The 20,320-nt window shown below is 38.6% G+C and overlaps 1 protein-coding gene and 1 non-coding gene across 2 annotated transcripts; both read left to right on the top strand.

Annotated features, from left to right (window-relative positions):
• Positions 1–2,557: 2,557 nt before the first annotated feature.
• Positions 2,558–2,639, top strand: trnap-ugg (transfer RNA proline (anticodon UGG)). Its single transcript has one exon. It is a non-coding gene; the product is annotated as a tRNA-Pro (tRNA).
• A 7,256-nt stretch (positions 2,640–9,895) lies between these two features.
• On the top strand, positions 9,896–12,824 carry LOC146673768 (high affinity immunoglobulin gamma Fc receptor I-like). The gene is made up of 4 exons (XM_085401016.1): positions 9,896–9,926; positions 11,409–11,675; positions 11,965–12,203; positions 12,765–12,824. Exons 1-4 carry the CDS (start codon positions 9,896–9,898, stop codon positions 12,822–12,824), a joined length of 597 nt encoding a protein of 198 aa, XP_085257142.1.
• The last annotated feature ends 7,496 nt before the right edge of the window (positions 12,825–20,320 follow it).

The following is a 20,320-nucleotide window of genomic DNA, read 5'->3' as shown; positions in this document are numbered from 1 at the left end:
CTCAACGTTGCAAAGACAAAGGAGTTGATAGTGGACTTCCGGAGGTGCAGAGAAGTACACACCCCCATCACCATCAGCGGCGCTGCTGTGGAGAGAGTGAGCAGCTTCCGGTTCCTTGGAGTACATCTGGCTGAGGATCTTACGTGGTCAGTACACACAAACAAAACAGTGAAGAAGGCGCAGCAGCGCCTCTTCTTTCTCAGGAGACTGAAAAGATTCGGCATGAGCCCCCGCATCCTCAGGACCTTCTATCACTGTGCCATTGAGAGCATCCTCACTGGATGCATCACCACCTGGTATGGCAACAGCACCGCCTACAACTGCAAAGCTCTCCAGCGAGTAGTGCGGTGCTCTGAACGGATAATTGGAGGTGAGCTTCCCTCCCTCCAAGACATCTACAGGAAGCGGTGCCTGAGGAAAGCGGGGAGGATCATCAAGGACTCCAGTCACCCCAGCCATAAACTGTTCAGACTACTTCCATCAGGAAGGAGGTTCTGCAGCATCCGGTCCCGTACCAGCAGACTGAGAGACAGCTTTTTCCATCAGGCCATCAGACTGCTGAACACTTCATAGACACCTCAGCTTCACTACTAGAACTTTAACATTATGCACTCCATACTGTACAGTAACGCCACTGTTTTGCACGTCTCACTCTGTATATTTTATTTTATATATTTTATTTATTGTTTACTCTATTTAATTTGTAAAATATGTGTACACACACACACACACACGTAGAAAAATATTTAGTATACACATCCAGAAATGCATATACTATTATATATTGTACATATATTTATTAGTTTCAGATGTAGCCATTCTTGTATTTTGCTTGTTTACATTATTGTATTTTGCACAACTCTGTTGCTTGTGAAGCTCGCACACAAGAATTTCACTCACATGTGCTGTACCAATGTACCTGCACATGTGATGTGACAATAAAAGTGATTTGATTTGATTTGAATGGGAAAACCACAACCTTTAAAAGACATTTTAAAATATAAACTAAGCATTAAGAGTGTTCAGATTGATTTGTCTGCTTTAATGAGTTAGTTTTTTTTCTGTAATGCTACATACATTACAATACAAACAGTCTTCATTTCCACTTCCTCTAAAAGAATGATTAAAGAGCTTTTTAGAGCTGCCATGTGGTTTTATACCAGATGTAAAAATGTTAAAAATAGTCATTATAACTTAGGGGTTTCTGAATAAAAAAAACAAACAAAAAAACCCCAAACAAAACCAAAACAAAACTACAGTTATATAACATAATTGCTTTAGGTGAAGCACCTAGTGTTTTTAAGAAAGCCAAAGATCATCATGGCTGTTTATGCAGTATGTAAACATTTTGAAACTGACGTTAATCAACAGAGATAATAAATGCAACTATTTCCCCAGTGATATTCAGTATGCGTTAGATGCAGTATGATCACAAGTGCTTCATATTAAATTATCAGGGATTTTAAAACATATTAAAACAAAATTCACAAACATTTATGTACCCATTGTCAGCACAGTTCAAAATGATGTGGTAAAGATAAAACCAAAACTCTTGTAACATGTCGCAACTTCAGTTTTGAAGGGTGGTTTTAAAAGCTCAAACTTCTTCAAAATGTTACCAAAGCTGCTGGCTAACTGATGAAATCAAGATAGTTTATCTTCAAGTCACAGACGAGTTCCTTTCCTATCTTCCATTTTTTCATATTAAAGAAAAAAATAACTTCAGTTACATCTTTTGGGTTTTTTAAGGCACAAAGCCCACTGGAACAAAGACAACCAACTGCACGGCAAGACACAAGACAGACAAAACACAAGACAGAGCTCTTTGTCCTTTGACTCATGAGGGAAGCTGGCCAAGGCCAAGAACTGCTCCCCTCACTTGAACCCAGCCAACCTCGACTGACTTCCTCATCACTGCCTCTTTTATTGACAACAAACAATCATACATGAATATACAATTACAAATACACGTGACAGTCTTAGGCAGGCATATCTGATCAAAATCAGCGTCTGTATTCTGTGTGTGTGTTTTCAGCCATACCATACATAGACATACTTCCTTATCAACCTTTCCAGTTGCAACAAACAGGGTGCAACTTTTCAATGAACTTAACATGTATATGAGGTATGCTGAAAAGCAGAAGTGAGCGTATCGCTAAACTATAAAACCAGGAACTTGAAAAAAGTCATATCTCAAGTGAACCTTTAAAGGTGTGAAGTCGTGCACCTTAGAAGAGCAGAACCTTGTGTTTTCTAAATGTGCAATGTAGCTCATATCTGCACAAGGCTGCATTTTAATTGGTGAAAAAACATTTTATTAGCACACATTGACAACCGTTTTAGGACTTTATAGCAATGATTATATATATATATATATTAGCACAAATGACAGTCTTACAAACATCAACCTTGACAACATCCTAATGGTTTTATCTAAATTCAGTGTTGCGTTATACAGTGGCAAAAATATAAAAAAAATTAAAAATTAAAAATTAAATTGAGTAAAATTTAATTTGTCTTAACAATTTTTGAGATGCACTCCTTATAACACCTTAAAGCTGTGATGGCTGAGTAGTTACGGCATTGTACTTGGAATCCAAAGGGGATTCCCTGTGCAGGTTCAAATCCTGCTCACAGCAGTAGTGGCTTTCTCTGAACAGATTAAGTATTAGTGAGTTTCCCAAAGGAACCCACTTGAGGGATTCATGAAGCTTTATCTGATTTTTTTTAATCTAATCTCTATGTTATATCGAAATGTTAATTCTGAATTACATTTCTCAGCCTATTTTAGCTCCCTGTCTCATAGACATGGAGGAAGCACAAAAACTATTGAAAGAATTGTGCACACAAACATACTGAATGAGGAAATGCATTTGCACTGTGAAATAAATGAGAAGTTGCACAAATTTCCACAAGACTTCTAGGTAGATTTCTTTTTTTTTCAACTAATGACTAAGAATAGAATTTGAGTAAAAGAAGAATTGTATTATGCATTGTTATATTATCTTAAACCTCTGAGACTGTCCTAAAGAAAGAAAGTTGTTTTTTTAAGGGATCCTTTCTGCCCTTTTCAAAAATACAACATTAGGGTAGGGTTGTCATTGGTTTTATACAATGACTGTAGAAAACCTGGATGGTGCGACAGCTCCCCAAAGATGAAGCCAAAACGTCTCTGTCGCCCCCTGATGTCTGGCTGCAGTATAGGTCATAAACCCCACCTCCTCCGTGCCAGGAGGATTGCCAGGATATATACATCGGGGAAACCAAACAACCTCTGGCGAAGCGGATGGCACAACACAGAAGAGCTACCTCGTCAGGCCAGGACTCTGCAGTCTATTTACACCTACAGGCCAGTGGCGCTGGTTTGAGCGTGGAGTCAAGGAGGTCATTTAAAGGGAAAGACCATCTCTGAATCGAGGAGGCGGCCTAAGGTCTGTGAAGGTTCTCAGTCATCCAGGTCATCGTAAGGAGCTTGGAAAGAAAAGCGTCTGGACTTCTTTAAGTTGCTTGAAGACGTTTCACCTCTCATCCGGGAAGCTTCTTCAGTTCTAAGGGTCAAATGGTGGGGAGTCCCAGATATAAACCCAGTGGGAGTTTCCCCCCAAAGAGGGACGAAGGACCCCCTGATGATCCTCTACCTAATCACATGAGCCAAGGTGTGAAAGCGGGTGTGGGTCCCAATCAGCCATGGTTTTGGGTGAGCTCATTGTGAAACCTGGCCCCACCTTATCATGCGAATTCCTGAGGTCAGAAGGCCCAGGATGTGAGTGGGCGTTAAGGCGTCTGGGAAGGGATCTCAAAACTGGATTATAGATGGCAGAGAGTTGGTGTCGTAAACCACCGCCTCTGTTCAAAGATGGTCTCTCACAGTGGACATAGATGGCTTCTTTCACTCCTCTTTAAAACCATCTGTCATCTCTGTCCAAAATGTGAACGTTGGCATCCTCGGCCTAAGGGTACATCTGTCATCATCTTACAATGCTGTGATTGCAGCCATTCCCCAACTCTCTGTGAATTGTACTCAAGGCCATTGATCAGTGCTCTTTGATCAGTGGGTTTTGGTCAGTGGTTGTTGATCAATGGTCATGAGAATTTGTTTAATTATGATTAAGGAACTCACCTCCCTGCCCATTGTTCCTTCAGTGGGCTGGTTTCAGTCATTATGCAAATGTACTGTTTATAAGATTGGGGAAACCTGCAGTTAGTTGAGACTGAAGAAGTCACTTGGATGAGTGACAAAACGTTTACAAAACGCTACGTCCAGATGAACAGAATCAACTTTTGGAAATGTGTTAAATAAGTTCTCAGAAAAAAAAGCACAAATAGATGATGTTCAAGCTGAAAATATATTAGATTTGATGTAAATGACATGGATATTCACAAAATGTGTATGACATATCCTGCTAAACTTCCCCCACTGCAATTTTCACAGAAATTCACAAATGAAAAATGACACAATTAGCTTTTCAAGCATGTTTATTTGTAATACTCATCCAGATCTTTAGAAGTTTGTCATTTTGTCATTTGTCATTTTGTCATTTTTGTCCATTTTGATCAAACCATTTTTTACATAAAGTATTGTATTTGTATTCCATTATGCAAAATGGAATACAAAGGACTATGTCGGCTGCAGTTTTTATGAACAACTTAAGATTACACAAAAGGTAACAATTTATAGAGAGTATTAACAATTGAGCTCAATTGAGCTCAAATGCATTGTTCTCCACTGATTGTCTGTCAAAGGTTTCTACAACATGTTTGGTAAATTCAGTTGATTGGAGATTATTTGGAAAGGCATACACACTTGTCTATACAAGATCCCATCATTGGCAGTGCAGAGGACACATCAAGTCCAAGGACATAACTGTAGACCGGAGTGTATCAAGGCACAGGTCTGGGGACGGGTACAGAAAATTTCAGCGCATTTAAAGTTTCACAGTGCACAGTGGTCTCCATCATTCATAAGTGGAAAACATTTTGAACCACCTGGACTCTTGTCATGGCTACCAGACAGACTCATGCACAGACAGAGTTCTTTGACAATAAAAGAACACAGCTTATTAACAACGGGGAAGAGCTCAATGCTATATACAGTGGGGCAAAAAAGTATTTAGTCAGCCACCGATTGTGCAAGTTCCCCCACTTAAAATGATGACAGAGGTCAGTAATTTGCACCAGAGGTACACTTCAACTGTGAGAGACAGAATGTGAAAAAAAAATCCATGAATCCACATGGTAGGATTTGTAAAGAATTTATTCGTAAATCAGGGTGGAAAATAAGTATTTGGTCACCTCAAACAAGGAAAATCTCTGGCTCTCACAGACCTGTAACATCTTCTGTAAGAAGCTTTTCTGTCCCCCACTCGTTACCTGTATGAATGGCACCTGTTTGAACTCATCATCTGTATAAAAGACACCTGTCCACAGCCTCAAACAGTCAGACTCCAAACTCCGCCATGGCCACGACCAAAGAGCTTTCGAAGGACACCAGGAAAAGTATTGTAGACCTGCACCAGACTGGGAAGAGTGAATCAACAATAGGCAAGCAGCTTGGTGTGAAAAAATCAACTGTGGGAGCAATCATCAGAAAATGGAAGACATACAAGACCACTGATAATCTCCCTCGATCTGGGGCTCCACGCAAGATCTCATCCCGTGGGGTCAAAATGATCATGAGAACGGTGAGCAAAGATCCCAGAACCACACGGGGGGACCTGGTGAATGACCTGCAGAGAGCTGGGACCAAAGTAACAAAGGTCACCATCAGTAACACACTACAACGGCAGGGAATCAAATCCCGCAGTGCCAGACGTGTTCCGCTGCTGAAGCCAGTGCATTTCCAGGCCCGTCTGAAGTTTGCCAGAGAGCACATGGATGATACAGCAGAGGATTGGGAGAATGTCATGTGGTCAGATGAAACCAAAGTAGAACTTTTTGGTATAAACTCAACTTGTCGTGTTTGGAGGAAGAAGAATACTGAGTTGCATCCCAAGAACACCATACCTACTGTAAAGCATGGGGGTGGAAACATCATGCTATGGGGCTGTTTTTCTGCCAAGGGGACAGGACGACTGATCCGTGTTAAGGACAGAATGAATGGGGCCATGTATCGTGAGATTTTGAGCCAAAACCTCCTTCCATCAGTGAGAACTTTGAAGATGAAACGAGGCTGGGTCTTCCAACATGACAATGATCCAAAACACACCGCCCGGGCAACAAAGGAGTGGCTCCGTAAGAAGCATTTGAAAGTCCTGGAGTGGCCTAGCCAGTCTCCAGACCTCAACCCCATAGAAAATCTGTGGCGGGAGTTGAAAGTCCGTGTTGCTCGGCGACAGCCCCAAAACATCACTGCTCTCGAGAAGATCTGCATGAAGGAATGGGCCAAAATACCAGCTACTGTGTGTGCAAACCTGGTAAAGACCTATAGTAAACGTTTGACCTCTGTTATTGCCAACAAAGGTTATGTTACAAAGTATTGAGTTGTATTTTTGTTATTGACCAAATACTTATTTTCCACCCTGATTTACGAATAAATTCTTTACAAATCCTGATTTGGGAGGTGGGTCCAGGGCTCCAGGGAGAGGGGTAATCCACACACTTCAGCCGCATTTGGTACATAACTCTACTCACGCTGCCGCACACATTAAGGGTCCGTAATCCGGTCCATGAGGGGGATATCTACACACAGAATACAATAGTTAGGCGAATATACAGAGGGAGATCTCAGATGAAGCTCAGAGCTCGAACTCAGGAGATTCAACGTTCCAGTGGTGAACTGCTCTGTGCCACTGCCTTGAATAACAGCTGGGGAAAGATCAGCAGCAGGTGGTGACACTCACACAGGTGTGTGGGCCAAGAGCGAGAACCTGTAATGAGCTCCGCCCAGACAGAGAGGAGTGAAGGAGAGGCATAGAGGAAGAGAAAAACAAAAACAAAAATGGTAGCCAGTGTGAGACAGCCAGAAATACATGGGGACCATGACACTCTTCCCAGAGCTTGTCACCCAGCAAATTAGAGCAATTGCTGTAGACTAAGAACCCAAAGGTGACTATGACAGACATCCAACATTGATCTGTTGAGCACAATCCAGAAGAACAACCATTTCTGCAGCACTCAACCAACGTGTGTAAATGGTGTGTGACTGACCATATGGAAGCCAGTCCTCAGTAAAAGGCAGCTCTACATATTTGTTGTAATAAATACATTCTACAAATAACATGTTGACTAGATTTGCTTTGGGTGTGAAACTTGATAATTAAATCAATTTTTAACGTTGTAGGTTGTGGTGCATCAATTTTTGCATGCATATTCATTGTGTAATATTAATAAACTTGATAATAAACCTCAAAGTAAATCTTTGTAAACATGTGTTCCTTTTTCATGTTTCATATTTAAACTTGATCATGGTGACAGGCACTTGATAAGTCTAAAAACTCAAGAGAAAGAGCAACGCAGAACACCTCTGCTGAAAAGTTGATTATTACTGTTCCTTATTTTACATAAAATCATTCACTTTTGCTTATTAAAAATAATAATTAATATTTATAAATTTTTTTTTCTTATAGGTCATGTTTTATACTCTCACTATACAGTGTGTATTGTTTTGTTAAATACTAAATATTTCTTCTTTGGATTGAAATATTCATGGGGTACATTTGGAGTGTGTTTAAAAATATAATCTAATTTTAGTAGTAGCACTAAATGATGTAGCACTAAATGATGTGTTTGTATACCATCAAGCTAAATTCCAAGCAGTCCTGCTCCTCTTTGGCACATCAACAAAGTGTAGCAGTTGGCAATTAGTCTGGTGACATCCTATTAACTTTAGGAAGACACAACACCACTAGTAAGATGAGATTTCTCTCTTAACATTCAGATATTATTCTTACAAGTTCACCTTTTCTTGCCCTTCCTCTTCTGCCTGTTCTTTTTAGGAATGGATTACCTGCTGACATTCATAAATCTTCTTTATATATATATATATATATAAATATATATACAGGGAGTGCAGAATTATTAGGCAAGTTGTATTTTTGAGGAATAATTTTATTATTGAACAACAACCATGTTCTCAATGAACCCAAAAAACTCATTAATATCAAAGCTGAATGTTTTTGGAAGTAGTTTTTAGTTTGTTTTTAGTTTTAGCTATTTTAGGGGGATATCTGTGTGTGCAGGTGACTATTACTGTGCATAATTATTAGGCAACTTAACAAAAAACAAATATATACCCATTTCAATTATTTATTTCTACCAGTGAAACCAATATAACATCTCCACATTCACAAATATACATTTCTGACATTCAAAAACAAAACAAAAACAAATCAGCGACCAATATAGCCACCTTTCTTTGCAAGGACACTCAAAAGCCTGCCATCCATGGATTCTGTCAGTGTTTTGATCTGTTCACCATCAACATTGCGTGCAGCAGCAACCACAGCCTCCCAGACACTGTTCAGAGAGGTGTACTGTTTTCCCTCCTTGTAAATCTCACATTTGATGATGGACCACAGGTTCTCAATGGGGCTCAGATCAGGTGAACAAGGAGGCCATGTCATTAGTTTTTCTTCTTTTATACTCTTTCTTGCCAGCCACGCTGTGGAGTACTTGGACGCGTGTGATGGAGCATTGTCCTGCATGAAAATCATGTTTTTCTTGAAGGATGCAGACTTCTTCCTGTACCACTGCTTGAAGAAGGTGTCTTCCAGAAACTGGCAGTAGGACTGGGAGTTGAGCTTGACTCCATCCTCAACCTGAAAAGGCCCCACAAGCTCATCTTTGATGATACCAGCCCAAACCAGTACTCCACCTCCACCTTGCTGGCGTCTGAGTCGGACTGGAGCTCTCTGCCCTTTACCAATCCAGCCACGGGTCCATCCATCTGGCCCATCAAGACTCACTCTTATTTCATCAGTCCATAAAACCTTAGAAAAACCAGTCTTGAGATATTTCTTGGCCCAGTCTTGACGTTTCAGCTTTTGTGTCTTGTTCAGTGGTGGTCGTCTTTCAGCCTTTCTTACTTTGGCCATGTCTCTGAGTATTGCACACCTTGTGCTTTTGGGCACTCCAGTGATGTTGCAGCTCTGAAATATGGCCAAACTGGTGGCAAGTGGCATCTTGGCAGCTGCACGCTTGACTTTTCTCAGTTCATGGCCAGTTATTTGGCGCCTTGGTTTTTCCACACGCTTCTTGCGACCCTGTTGACTATTTTGAATGAAACGCTTGATTATTCGATGATCACGCTTCAGAAGCTTTGCAATTTTGAGACTGCTGCATCCCTCTGCAAGATATCTCACTATTTTTGACTTTTCTGAGCCTGTCAAGTCCTTCTTTTGACCCATTTTGCCAAAGGAAAGGACGTTGCCTAATAATTATGCACACCTGATATAGGGTGTTGATGTCATTAGACCACACCCTTTCTCATTACAGAGATGCACATCACCTAATATGTTTAACTGGTAGTAGGCTTTCGAGCCTATACAGCTTGGAGTAAGACAACATGCATGAAGAGGATGATGTGGACAAAATACTCATTTGCCTAATAATTCTGCACTCCCTGTATGTGTGTGTGGTGTGTGTGTGTGTGTATATACAAAAGATCTGCTGTCTTCTGTATGCCTATATCTTACACACACACACACACACACACACACACACACACACACACACACACACACACACACACACACACACACACACACACACACACACACACAAACCTTATTTTTTTACTTATATTATATAATTAGGAATATATATCTGTTAGAAGGGTTTCTCGGAAAGGAAGACCTGTTGCTCTCTCAATCACCACAAGAAACACAGGAAGAGGAAGTTCCTATGAACAAAAGACTTTCTTTCACTCTGACACTCACACAGTCAGCAACAAAACAACATGGAGGTCAGAACTCAAGGCATCAGACTGTGTGAGTACTGAGTTTCTCTGTCTACAATAAGTTATTTAGTCAGTCATTCCGAAAACATGTGCATGGGAGTAATGAGAAAAATATGTATATATTTAAAACAAATTAAAAGAAAATATTAAAAATATAACATCTATGCAAATCATTATGTTTCTTCATTTTTGCAGTGATGAATATGCTGTTGCTGCTGGTGACAACAGTTGACTTTGGAGATTTTCAAAGACATGGTACGTAGTTAAATGCTTGCGGAGATGTATTCACAGCAAAAATATAGTACAGCCTTATTTCTAAGGAAAAAATAATAAATTCTCATACTAACATATTATACGCATAGCCTTTCAAATGATTAAACCAAAGGAAAACATTAACTCATTGTAAATTTGACATCAACAATCCATTTCAAAATAGATGTTCCCGACTGTGTAGCATCCCCTTTCTTATTAACAATAGTCTAATAATGTCTTAATGTCTGGGAACTGAGGAGATCCGTTACTGGACTTTTGACAGAAGAATATTTCTTATTCTTATCTGATATGTATCTGTATATTTTCCATTTCATGATGTACCAAATGTTTTCAGATGATGAAAGATCTTAATTGAAGGCAGGTCTATTCACAACCTAAAATCTTCTATTTTGAAGCCATGCTGTTGCAAAAGATGCAGGATGCAGTTTTATTATTATCTTACCCAAATATGCAACACCTTCCCTGTAAAAGACATTTTTTGGATGGGAGCATATAGTCATGTAAAAGCAGTATATACATTTCAGCACTGATGGTGCCTTTTCAGATGTGCAAGGTGGCAGTTTGTAGGCACTAATGCAGCCCCATACCATCAAAGGTGCAGGATTTTAAACTGAATGCTGATAGCAAGCTGGCTGGTTCCTCTTTTCTTTAGCTTAAAGGATGTGCCATCCAGGTTTTAAAAAAATGATTTCTAATTTAAATTTGTCAGACCACAGACTGGTTTTATACTCTGAGGTGATTTTAAATCAGCCTTTGTTGAAAAAAGATGGATATGTTTGTCAATCATGTTCACATATGTCTTATTCTTTGAACGGTGATTTTAGGAACAGGTCATGCTTAAAGATGACAGGGATCCAGTATTCATTTTTCACCTTGTACTTTGGACACAGAAATTTCTCCACATTCTTTGACTCTTTTGATTATATTATGTACAGTAGATGGTAACATATTCAAAGTCTTCATAATTTTACACTGAGTAACATTATTAATTTGTTCCACAATTTGTGTAGGAACATTTTTTTTCATAGATTGGTGAACGCCTACCCATCTGTACTTCTGAGAAACGTTGTCTCTCCAAAATTTTCTTTTCTAAATACCCAAACATGTCACTGACCTTTTGCCAGTTAACCTAACAAACTTTTCCCAAATTTTCCTCCAGCTATATTTTCTCAAATTCAAAAATGTTTGTCATGGTAATTTTTTTCATCATCTTCAATTTATCCTTTGATTTCTGTCTTAGATTCAGCTTTTCCTCAGGTTGTTCCAAATAGACAGCAATTCTTTGAACTAGAGTCAATTTCAATTAGCTGTGAAGGACTGAATGGACTGACTGGATGGAGAGTGATGAAAAAGACAAAGGGACATGTTAGACCATGTGCGTCTACCTGGGAAACATCTACTGGACCTTGCAATATTAGTAATGCATATCCATCAAGTGACAGTGGAGAATACTGGTGTGAAATAGCAGGAATACAAACAACCAACACAGTCAACATCACTGTAACTGGTATGTAAAGAGGGAATTACACCTTCTCATTTAAACTTCGCAGACTTTGTAAGTCAATATGTTTTGAAATTGCACATTTAGCCAAGCACGTAATATGATATTTTTTCCTGATAGAAAAAACAAACAAAAACGTCCTCATTATAAACACAGCATAACGACACAAATTTCTGTGCACTCTGATTCGGGTACATGTGATATGTTTTACACAACAATTTAATCAAAATGATAAATAATCTACTGTCTGTAGTAGGTGAAACTTTTATATGTTAACAAATCATGTGCCATTTAGGTGGTCCTGTGATCCTGGACAGCCCTGTGAATCCTGTAACGGAGGGAGATAACATGGCCTTACACTGTAGAAAAAAGGACAAAAAATCTAACTTCACTGCTGATTTCTATAAAAGTGGCATCTCCATTGGTCATAGTCCAACAGGAAGCATGATGAACCCCACTGTTTCCAAATCTGATGAAGGAGTCTACAAATGTAGCATCTCTGTTACTGGAGAATCAGCAGAGAGCTGGCTAATTGTTAGAAGCCTGGAAACTCGTGCTCAAACTGAAGACAGTTATTTTCACCTATACCTTGGTGTCGGTGTTTCTATGATGGTTCTACTGCTGCTACTGGCAGGCCTCCTTTATTGGCTGAAATATCAACAAAAAATCCTAGGTCACACTGAAGAAATGCCACTGACGCAAAGTAAGCTTAAGTAGTTTTGACTAAATATTCATACCAGTAATAACCAGTTAGTCTGGTATATATATATATATATATATATATATATATATATATATATATATATATATATATATATATATATATATATATATATATAAAACTGTTAACCTCCAGTCTTCCTCGTCCCCACACACAGGTAAGGACAAATACTAAGTATATGTAGGTATGAACTGTTCTCATCTGTTTGTTTTTGTATTTTGTAATATTTGAAATCTGACCTTGTCCTGTAATGACCAGTAAATGCAATAGTTAGCCTTATAAAAACTCATCAAAATAATTAATATTGTGACAAGCACATTTTCCATAACAATTTTCTGTCTATGTTTTTCGGCTCTATGTTTTAATGTCTGCAGAGGCCAGTGAGGTGGAGTCAACCCAGGCGACATATGCTGTCATCACAAAACCAAGAATGATGAAAGGTAATTTACCCATCATTGACAAACACAAAAGATCTAACACCCTTAACTGCTTAAAAAGCTATAGTAAGAAAAAGCTTTGACAACTTGCTAGTGCCAAAACTTTGAAGAATAATAAACCTGAGCTAAACATCTTCTATTATTATTGAAGAGGGCTAAGGTTAGGAGTTCAGTTAAGGACTACTCAAAGAGTTAACTAGGTTAGAAAAAAAAAGAAACCACTGACTTTTGCATTTTGATATTTATGGAACCTTGAAAGTTACTCTTTAAACAGTGCATTGGTGTGATGCTGATCACACATTGAGCTTTCTCGACATCTTAGATAAAAACCACATGAGAAACCCACAGACAGAAACAAATATGTGAGTCGCCGCAGTGACGTTTCTAAAGGTGGTTTGCAGGTCACAAATAAATATAAAAAGACTAAATGTGCACACTTGATTTATTTGTAATAAGAGAAGTGTTGACATATGAGTAGTGAATTTTAAAAGTAACCAAGGTGGGCCAGCCACATTGGTTACTATTTTGTACATACTATAATTTTAAATCTATTTTAAATCTAGCAGCTTATTTTTTCCCACAACTTGTTCTTCTAGATGCACCAAAATATGTTAGAGCAGAACAGTTTTTAAATTATTATTTTCTTCAAATATATGCTAAATAAAAATTAAGTATTGTCTCAAGTATCAAGTGAATTACATTAATGATGAAGTGTAATGAAAGTGTAGTGTAAAATGCAGACAGACAATCAGTGTTTAAAAAAATAATTTTGAGACATGTATTCATTTATATCATAATCTGTCAAAAATTAGCTTGGCCAGTAAAGAATAAAACAAACAAACAAACAAAAAGTGTTTTCTGTGTGTGAATTTGATTGGAAAATAATTATTATTTTTTCTTTTCTTTCTTTTTTCAGCATGACAGTGGTCTCAAACACACAAACACACTGTCATTGCAGTAAACACAAGCTGGATTTGAAAAGACAATATAAATTTAAACAAATACACAAAACAACAACAACTAAAAAACAACTGTCACAACGAGCTGGCCTCTATGACCACATCACTGTGACCACTGATAAAGTAGTGTTGGATCATCAGCCAGGAACAGCTTTGAAATCTCTTTGAATTTGAAAAAGTGGATTTCAAACTTATTAGAATTGTACTTTCCCCCCCTTACATACAGTTTCTATATAGGCTTCCATATTTCAATGAGTCACTCGACCTGCTTTGGTTTACTTCACAAAGCTGCATGAGTTCGTTAATTTTTTTTTTTTTAGAGATTTTCAGTTGTAATTAGGTTAAACGAAAACATACATATAATCAACAAATGAACAATGTTTGTGCTTGATTATAAGAAAAAGGTGACCTTCTATTTGCAATTTTAATATACTGCTGCAGCATACTTAATTTAGAATTTAAATTTAAATTGTCTCCATAATAGAATCAAGAGCAGCCAGCTGGTCAGTGTGTTCTCCGGAGCGACCAGCCCATTTATAGGAGAAGAGGAAGTGGATTGCTTTGATTCTACAGTCTACAGACACAAATGAGGAAAATACTTGTATGACATCTGCATTCCGCTATGAAAATTGTTGTGTTCTCCCTTATAGCTGTGCTCCTCCCAGTTTTGTGGTAGAAAATTTGCAGTTTAGTTTCCTTATTTTTGATCTGCATATTTTGTCCGGCCTGCCACACAGCCTAATAACAACAGAATCAGTAACATTTTCCTCTAAAAATTATAGCATATTATTACAGCATAATAATAGTTAGTAAAAGTTAGTTAGTTAGTAGTTGGCAAATTAAGTAAACTAGTGGACATAGAAGGAATGGCAAACAAAGCTCTACAAATCAATGGAACTAGAACAATTAGACAGTAACGTGTTATGGTATCCTATAACACAATATTAAAATATCATTTTAAAATATTACATTAATACACAGTTGTTGTTCCAATGAGAAAATAACTAATTAAAAATAAAATCAACTGGATACATTTTATTCTACACAATGTGCTCTTAAATTAAGAAATATGGCTTTCAGAAATGTCACACTTAAAATGTCTTGTAATCTACTCTCTGTAGTAGGTAAAATGAAATCAGTTAAGATTTTGTACAATATGCACTTTTTGTTTTGTGTCTATTGTGACTTTTTTTTCTTTTTAATTATCATCTTGACCAACTTCAAGTAAAGCTTTCAGTATTTCTGTGACCTGCTTTTTCTTGTTCTTCAGTTACATCATAATATAACATAAGTATTCAAGCTGTGTAATATGTTGACTGTCGGCCATCATTCACTCGCCTCACTCAGGTGTACAACTAACTACCAGATTAAAACGTTTGGAGAGGTGATGCAGAGTAGTTAGTGTAAATATTCATTTTCATATCATTAATTTTATAATAAAATAAAAAGTGTTGTTTCAGCTTACCTGTTTCATACAGTCACCTCATTTTAAACATTTATATACTTTGAAATGATGGTGTCAAAGTAGGTTATAAAGAGTCAATTTCCTTTTATTTTGTTCCTGGATCACTTGTTTTGCAGATAGAACACATTAAATGAAATAAATAAACACAATACGTTAGAATCACAATTAACCCTTAGATGCACACGTGGGGTCAAAAATGACCCCAGGGGTTGTTTTTCTTCAAAATCTTTAAAATGCAAAGTTGTAATATATTCATATTCCAGGTATTCCTCATAAAATATGTTTGTAACATGAGGCCATTTGCATTTTTGTTAATTTTTTCATTAATTAAAAAAAATGCAGTTTTTGTATCACTACCCCACTCTTCCACAAGTGGGGTCAAAAATGAACCCAAGCAGTTCCTATGGAATTTTTTTTTTGGAACTTTCATTCTTAGCAACTCTGACTGTCCCACTTACACTTATGATGGATTTAGAATTAATTTTTACACAGTAACATACATGATTTATAGTCAGGGCTGCACATAATTGGTTCGCAAGTGTGCATTCGCTGTCAAAATAAAAGTATTCCCGGAAATTCAGAGAATAGGCGCTTCTTTTGCGGTGGAGGAACACCAAAGTAATTGCTTACGGAGCTTGCTTCTTCAACATCTTTAAGAGTTCTGAACAAATGTCTGTCCTCCTCCAGAACATCTAATGTACGCATACGAGCGTCCCAACTTCTTATCTGGTGCGCGTCTTTTATTTTGACAGCAAATGCGCACCTGTGGACCATTTATGTGCATTTATGTTTTTTGGGAGTCCTCTGCATAACCCATGGTACAAGGCCACTATGTCAATTCAAAGATTTAAAGATATTCACAGTTTCTTGCACTTTGATGACAAGAGGACCAGAGCCTATGGACTGAAAACAAACCACATGGCAGCTTTCAGCTACATATGGGGCCTGTTGCTGGTCAACTGCAGGCAGAAATTCATCCTCAGTGATTATGTTACAGTGGATGAACAACTTGTGCCTTTCAGAAGGAAGGCCCAGCTTCTGCAGTATATACCGAGCAAGCATACAAACGTGATACAAGTGATACAAAAACTGCAATTTCTTAAAATTAATGAAAAAATAAATAAAAATGCAAAGGGCCTCATGTCACAAACATGTTTTATGAGGAATACCTCAAATATGAAAATATAACAACTCTTTGTTTTAAAGATTTTGAAGAATAACAACAGAGTTTATAGAAAAATGCATTGTTTCTATTTGGGGTCATTTTTGACCCCACTCGTGGCAGAGTGTAGGTACTGGTAGGTTGTGCATCCAAGGGTTAAATCATACTTATCACATTTTGTGTATTTATTCAGTTGGTGGTGTGTTTGTAATGTCTGATTGCATTAAATTACATTATTTAAAAACATGTAAGAATTAAAGCTATATACTGGCTCTAAAGTCCATCATCATTAATTAGTAACTTTCTATTTAGTACTTACTAGTGTAGTAGTAAAAGCTTGATATTAAGAAAGAAGTTGAATGGAATAAGACGTTGTGTTATTTTACTACAATTTTCTCCAGCTAAACAAAAATAAAACTGAAGTAATAGTCTTTGGAGCCAAAGAAAAATGATTACAGGTCAACAGAGAACTTCAATCTATACACCTAAAAACCACAAACCAGGCAAGAAATTTGGGTATAGTGATGGATGCAGACCTAAACTTAGAAAAACAGAGTAAGACTGTAAGAAACTCCATTCCGGGTTTCTCTGAGGCGTGGGCTTTCATCATCAGAGTTCATCCTTTAACCTACAGTGGGGCAAAAAAGTATTTAGTCAGCCACCGATTGTGCAAGTTCCCCCACTTAAAATGATGACAGAGGTCAGTAATTTGCACCAGAGGTACACTTCAACTGTGAGAGACAGAATGTGAAAAAAAAATCCATGAATCCACATGGTAGGATTTGTAAAGAATTTATTCGTAAATTAGGGTGGAAAATAAGTATTTGGTCACCTCAAACAAGGAAAATCTCTGGCTCTCACAGACCTGTAACGTCTTCTGTAAGAAGCTTTTCTGTCCCCCACTCGTTACCTGTATGAATGGCACCTGTTTGAACTCATCATCTGTATAAAAGACACCTGTCCACAGCCTCAAACAGTCAGACTCCAAACTCCGCCATGGCCAAGACCAAAGAGCTTTCGAAGGACACCAGGAAAAGTATTGTAGACCTGCACCAGACTGGGAAGAGTGAATCTACAATAGGCAAGCAGCTTGGTGTGAAAAAATCAACTGTGGGAGCAATCATCAGAAAATGGAAGACATACAAGACCACTGATAATCTCCTTCGATCTGGGGCTCCACGCAAGATCTCATCCCGTGGGGTCAAAATGATCATGAGAACGGTGAGCAAAGATCCCAGAACCACACGGGGGGACCTGGTGAATGACCTGCAGAGAGCTGGGACCAAAGTAACAAAGGTCACCATCAGTAACACACTACAACGGCAGGGAATCAAATCCCGCAGTGCCAGATGTGTTCCGCTGCTGAAGCCAGTGCATGTCCAGGCCCGTCTGAAGTTTGCCAGAGAGCACATGGATGATACAGCAGAGGATTGGGAGAATGTGATGTGGTCAGATGAAACCAAAGTAGAACTTTTTGGTATAAACTCAACTCATCGTGTTTGGAGGAAGAAGAATACCGAGTTGCATCCCAAGAACACCATACCTACTGTGAAGCATGGGGGTGGAAACATCATGCTATGGGGCTGTTTTTCTGCCAAGGGGACAGGACGACTGATCCGTGTTAAGGACAGAATGAATGGGGCCATGTATCGTGAGATTTTGAGCCAAAACCTCCTTCCATCAGTGAGAACTTTGAAGATGAAACGAGGCTGGGTCTTCCAACATGACAATGATCCAAAACACACCGCCCGGGCAACAAAGGAGTGGCTCCATAAGAAGCATTTGAACGTCCTGGAGTGGCCTAGCCAGTCTCCAGACCTCAACCCCATAGAAAATCTGTGGTGGGAGTTGAAAGTCCGTGTTGCTCGGCGACAGCCCCAAAACATCACTGCTCTCGAGAAGATCTGCATGGAGGAATGGGCCAAAATACCAGCTACTGTGTGTGCAAACCTGGTAAAGACCTATAGTAAACGTTTGACCGCTGTTATTGCCAACAAAGGTTATGTTACAAAGTATTGAGTTGTATTTTTGTTATTGACCAAATACTTATTTTCCACCCTGATTTACGAATAAATTCTTTACAAATCCTACCATGTGGATTCATGGATTTTTCTTTCACATTCTGTCTCTCACAGTTGAAGTGTACCTCTGGTGCAAATTACTGACCTCTGTCATCATTTTAAGTGGGGGAACTTGCACAATCGGTGGCTGACTAAATACTTTTTTGCCCCACTGTATAACAATTAAACTATTCTCAAGTATGATCAACGGTTAATTACAGCACCGGCCGGAGTACCGGGAGCAGTTTGGAAGAACAAAAAGACGCGGAGACTGTTCTAAATTGTCATCCCAAACTAACTCAAAGTTTATTCTTTGTGCAGCAGTTTTTATAGGCAGACAACAAGTTTCAGTTCAAACCCTGCCCACTGGGTGGGGTGGTGTCCTTCGACAGTTGGAATCCTTTGTTCAGCAAGGGCAATAAAGATGCATTCACAAGGCCTATAAATCTTATACAGAGGTCTCCTACATCCGTGAGTTCTGACACAACCCAGATGGTCTTCACATAAACATCTTCTGCAAGGGAATGATAAGTAAAAGAGTGATTTGTTGGTGTGTTCCCTCAAACCTTAGTATCTACTTTCACACCATAAAATCTTCAGTTGACACAGCAAGAGGAGATGAGGTTCAAACAAAGGGCATTGCAGAGACAGGGTCCTTTGTATAATATCATCAAAAACAATACTCAGCAAATGCTACCATGGTATCAAAATATCACAACAAAGACAATAACAAAGTCAGCTTACTATCACCTCAAGAATATTTCAAGGATAAAAGATCTAATGTCTCAACAGGACCTGGAAAAACTAGTCCATGCATTCATCTTTAGTAGGCTTGATTACTGTAACAGCATCTTTACAGGTCTACCTAAAAAATCAGTCAGACAACTACAGCTCATTCAGAACTCTGCTGCTCGAGTCCTCAATAAGACCAAAAATGTGGACCACATCAGTCCAGCTCTGAGGTCTTTACACTGGCTGCCTGTGTCACGGCTGGGCAGCAGTCGTGTGGTGGAATGAAAGAGGACCCAAGATGCAGATGGCAGTGGAGATGCAGGTGGAGATTTAAACATAAACCTAAACTGGGAAAACTAACACAAACAGAGGCCACAAAGCGAGGAACAGAGAGACACGGCGCTATACCAAAATGATACCGAGAAATGCAGACGACGCGACGAGGAGCACAGGCAGACTCGCAGTATAAATACACACACCAGGTAATTAGGAAATGGCACAGCTGGAACTAATGGGCATAACGAGACACAAACCTACAAAGTAAAATAGGAAACTCACAGACTGTTTCACAATACCAACTCGGAGACACGAACAGAACACAGAGGAAGGACACAGGTAGGGATGATAGAAACACTAAACACACGACTCAAACCATAAGAACAAATACAAAACAGCAGACACTGGAAAATAATAACAATAAACTCAAAACACTGGGTCGACGACCCAGGGCCATGACAGCCTGTCCGTCAGAGGATAGACTTTAAAGTCCTGATGCTGGTCTATAAAGCTCTGAATGGTTTAGGACCAAAATACATCAGTGACCTCCTGACCCAGTATGAACCTTCCAGATCCCTCAGGTCATCTGGATCCAGTTTTTTATCAGTTCCCAGAGTCAGAATAGAATAGAATAGAATTAAACTTTATTGTCATTGCACATGCACAGGTACAGGGCAACGAAATGCAGTTTGCATCCATCCAGAAGTGCTTTAGTGATATATGTATATTACAATATATATTAGCAATAGTATAGATATGTGAGTATATTACAGAAATGGGTCTATTATGGTATGTTATAATGTACACGGTATGAAGTATGTTGTGAATATTCTATAACT

Source organism: Rhamphochromis longiceps, linkage group LG3 (assembly GCF_057381845.1).
Source record: "Rhamphochromis longiceps isolate RC_006_pf linkage group LG3, R_longiceps_female_GT1.1, whole genome shotgun sequence".
Lineage (NCBI taxonomy): Eukaryota > Metazoa > Chordata > Actinopteri > Cichliformes > Cichlidae > Rhamphochromis > Rhamphochromis longiceps.
Note: the sequence above shows the minus strand (reverse complement) of the source record. Positions and strands in the feature narration are given on the sequence as shown.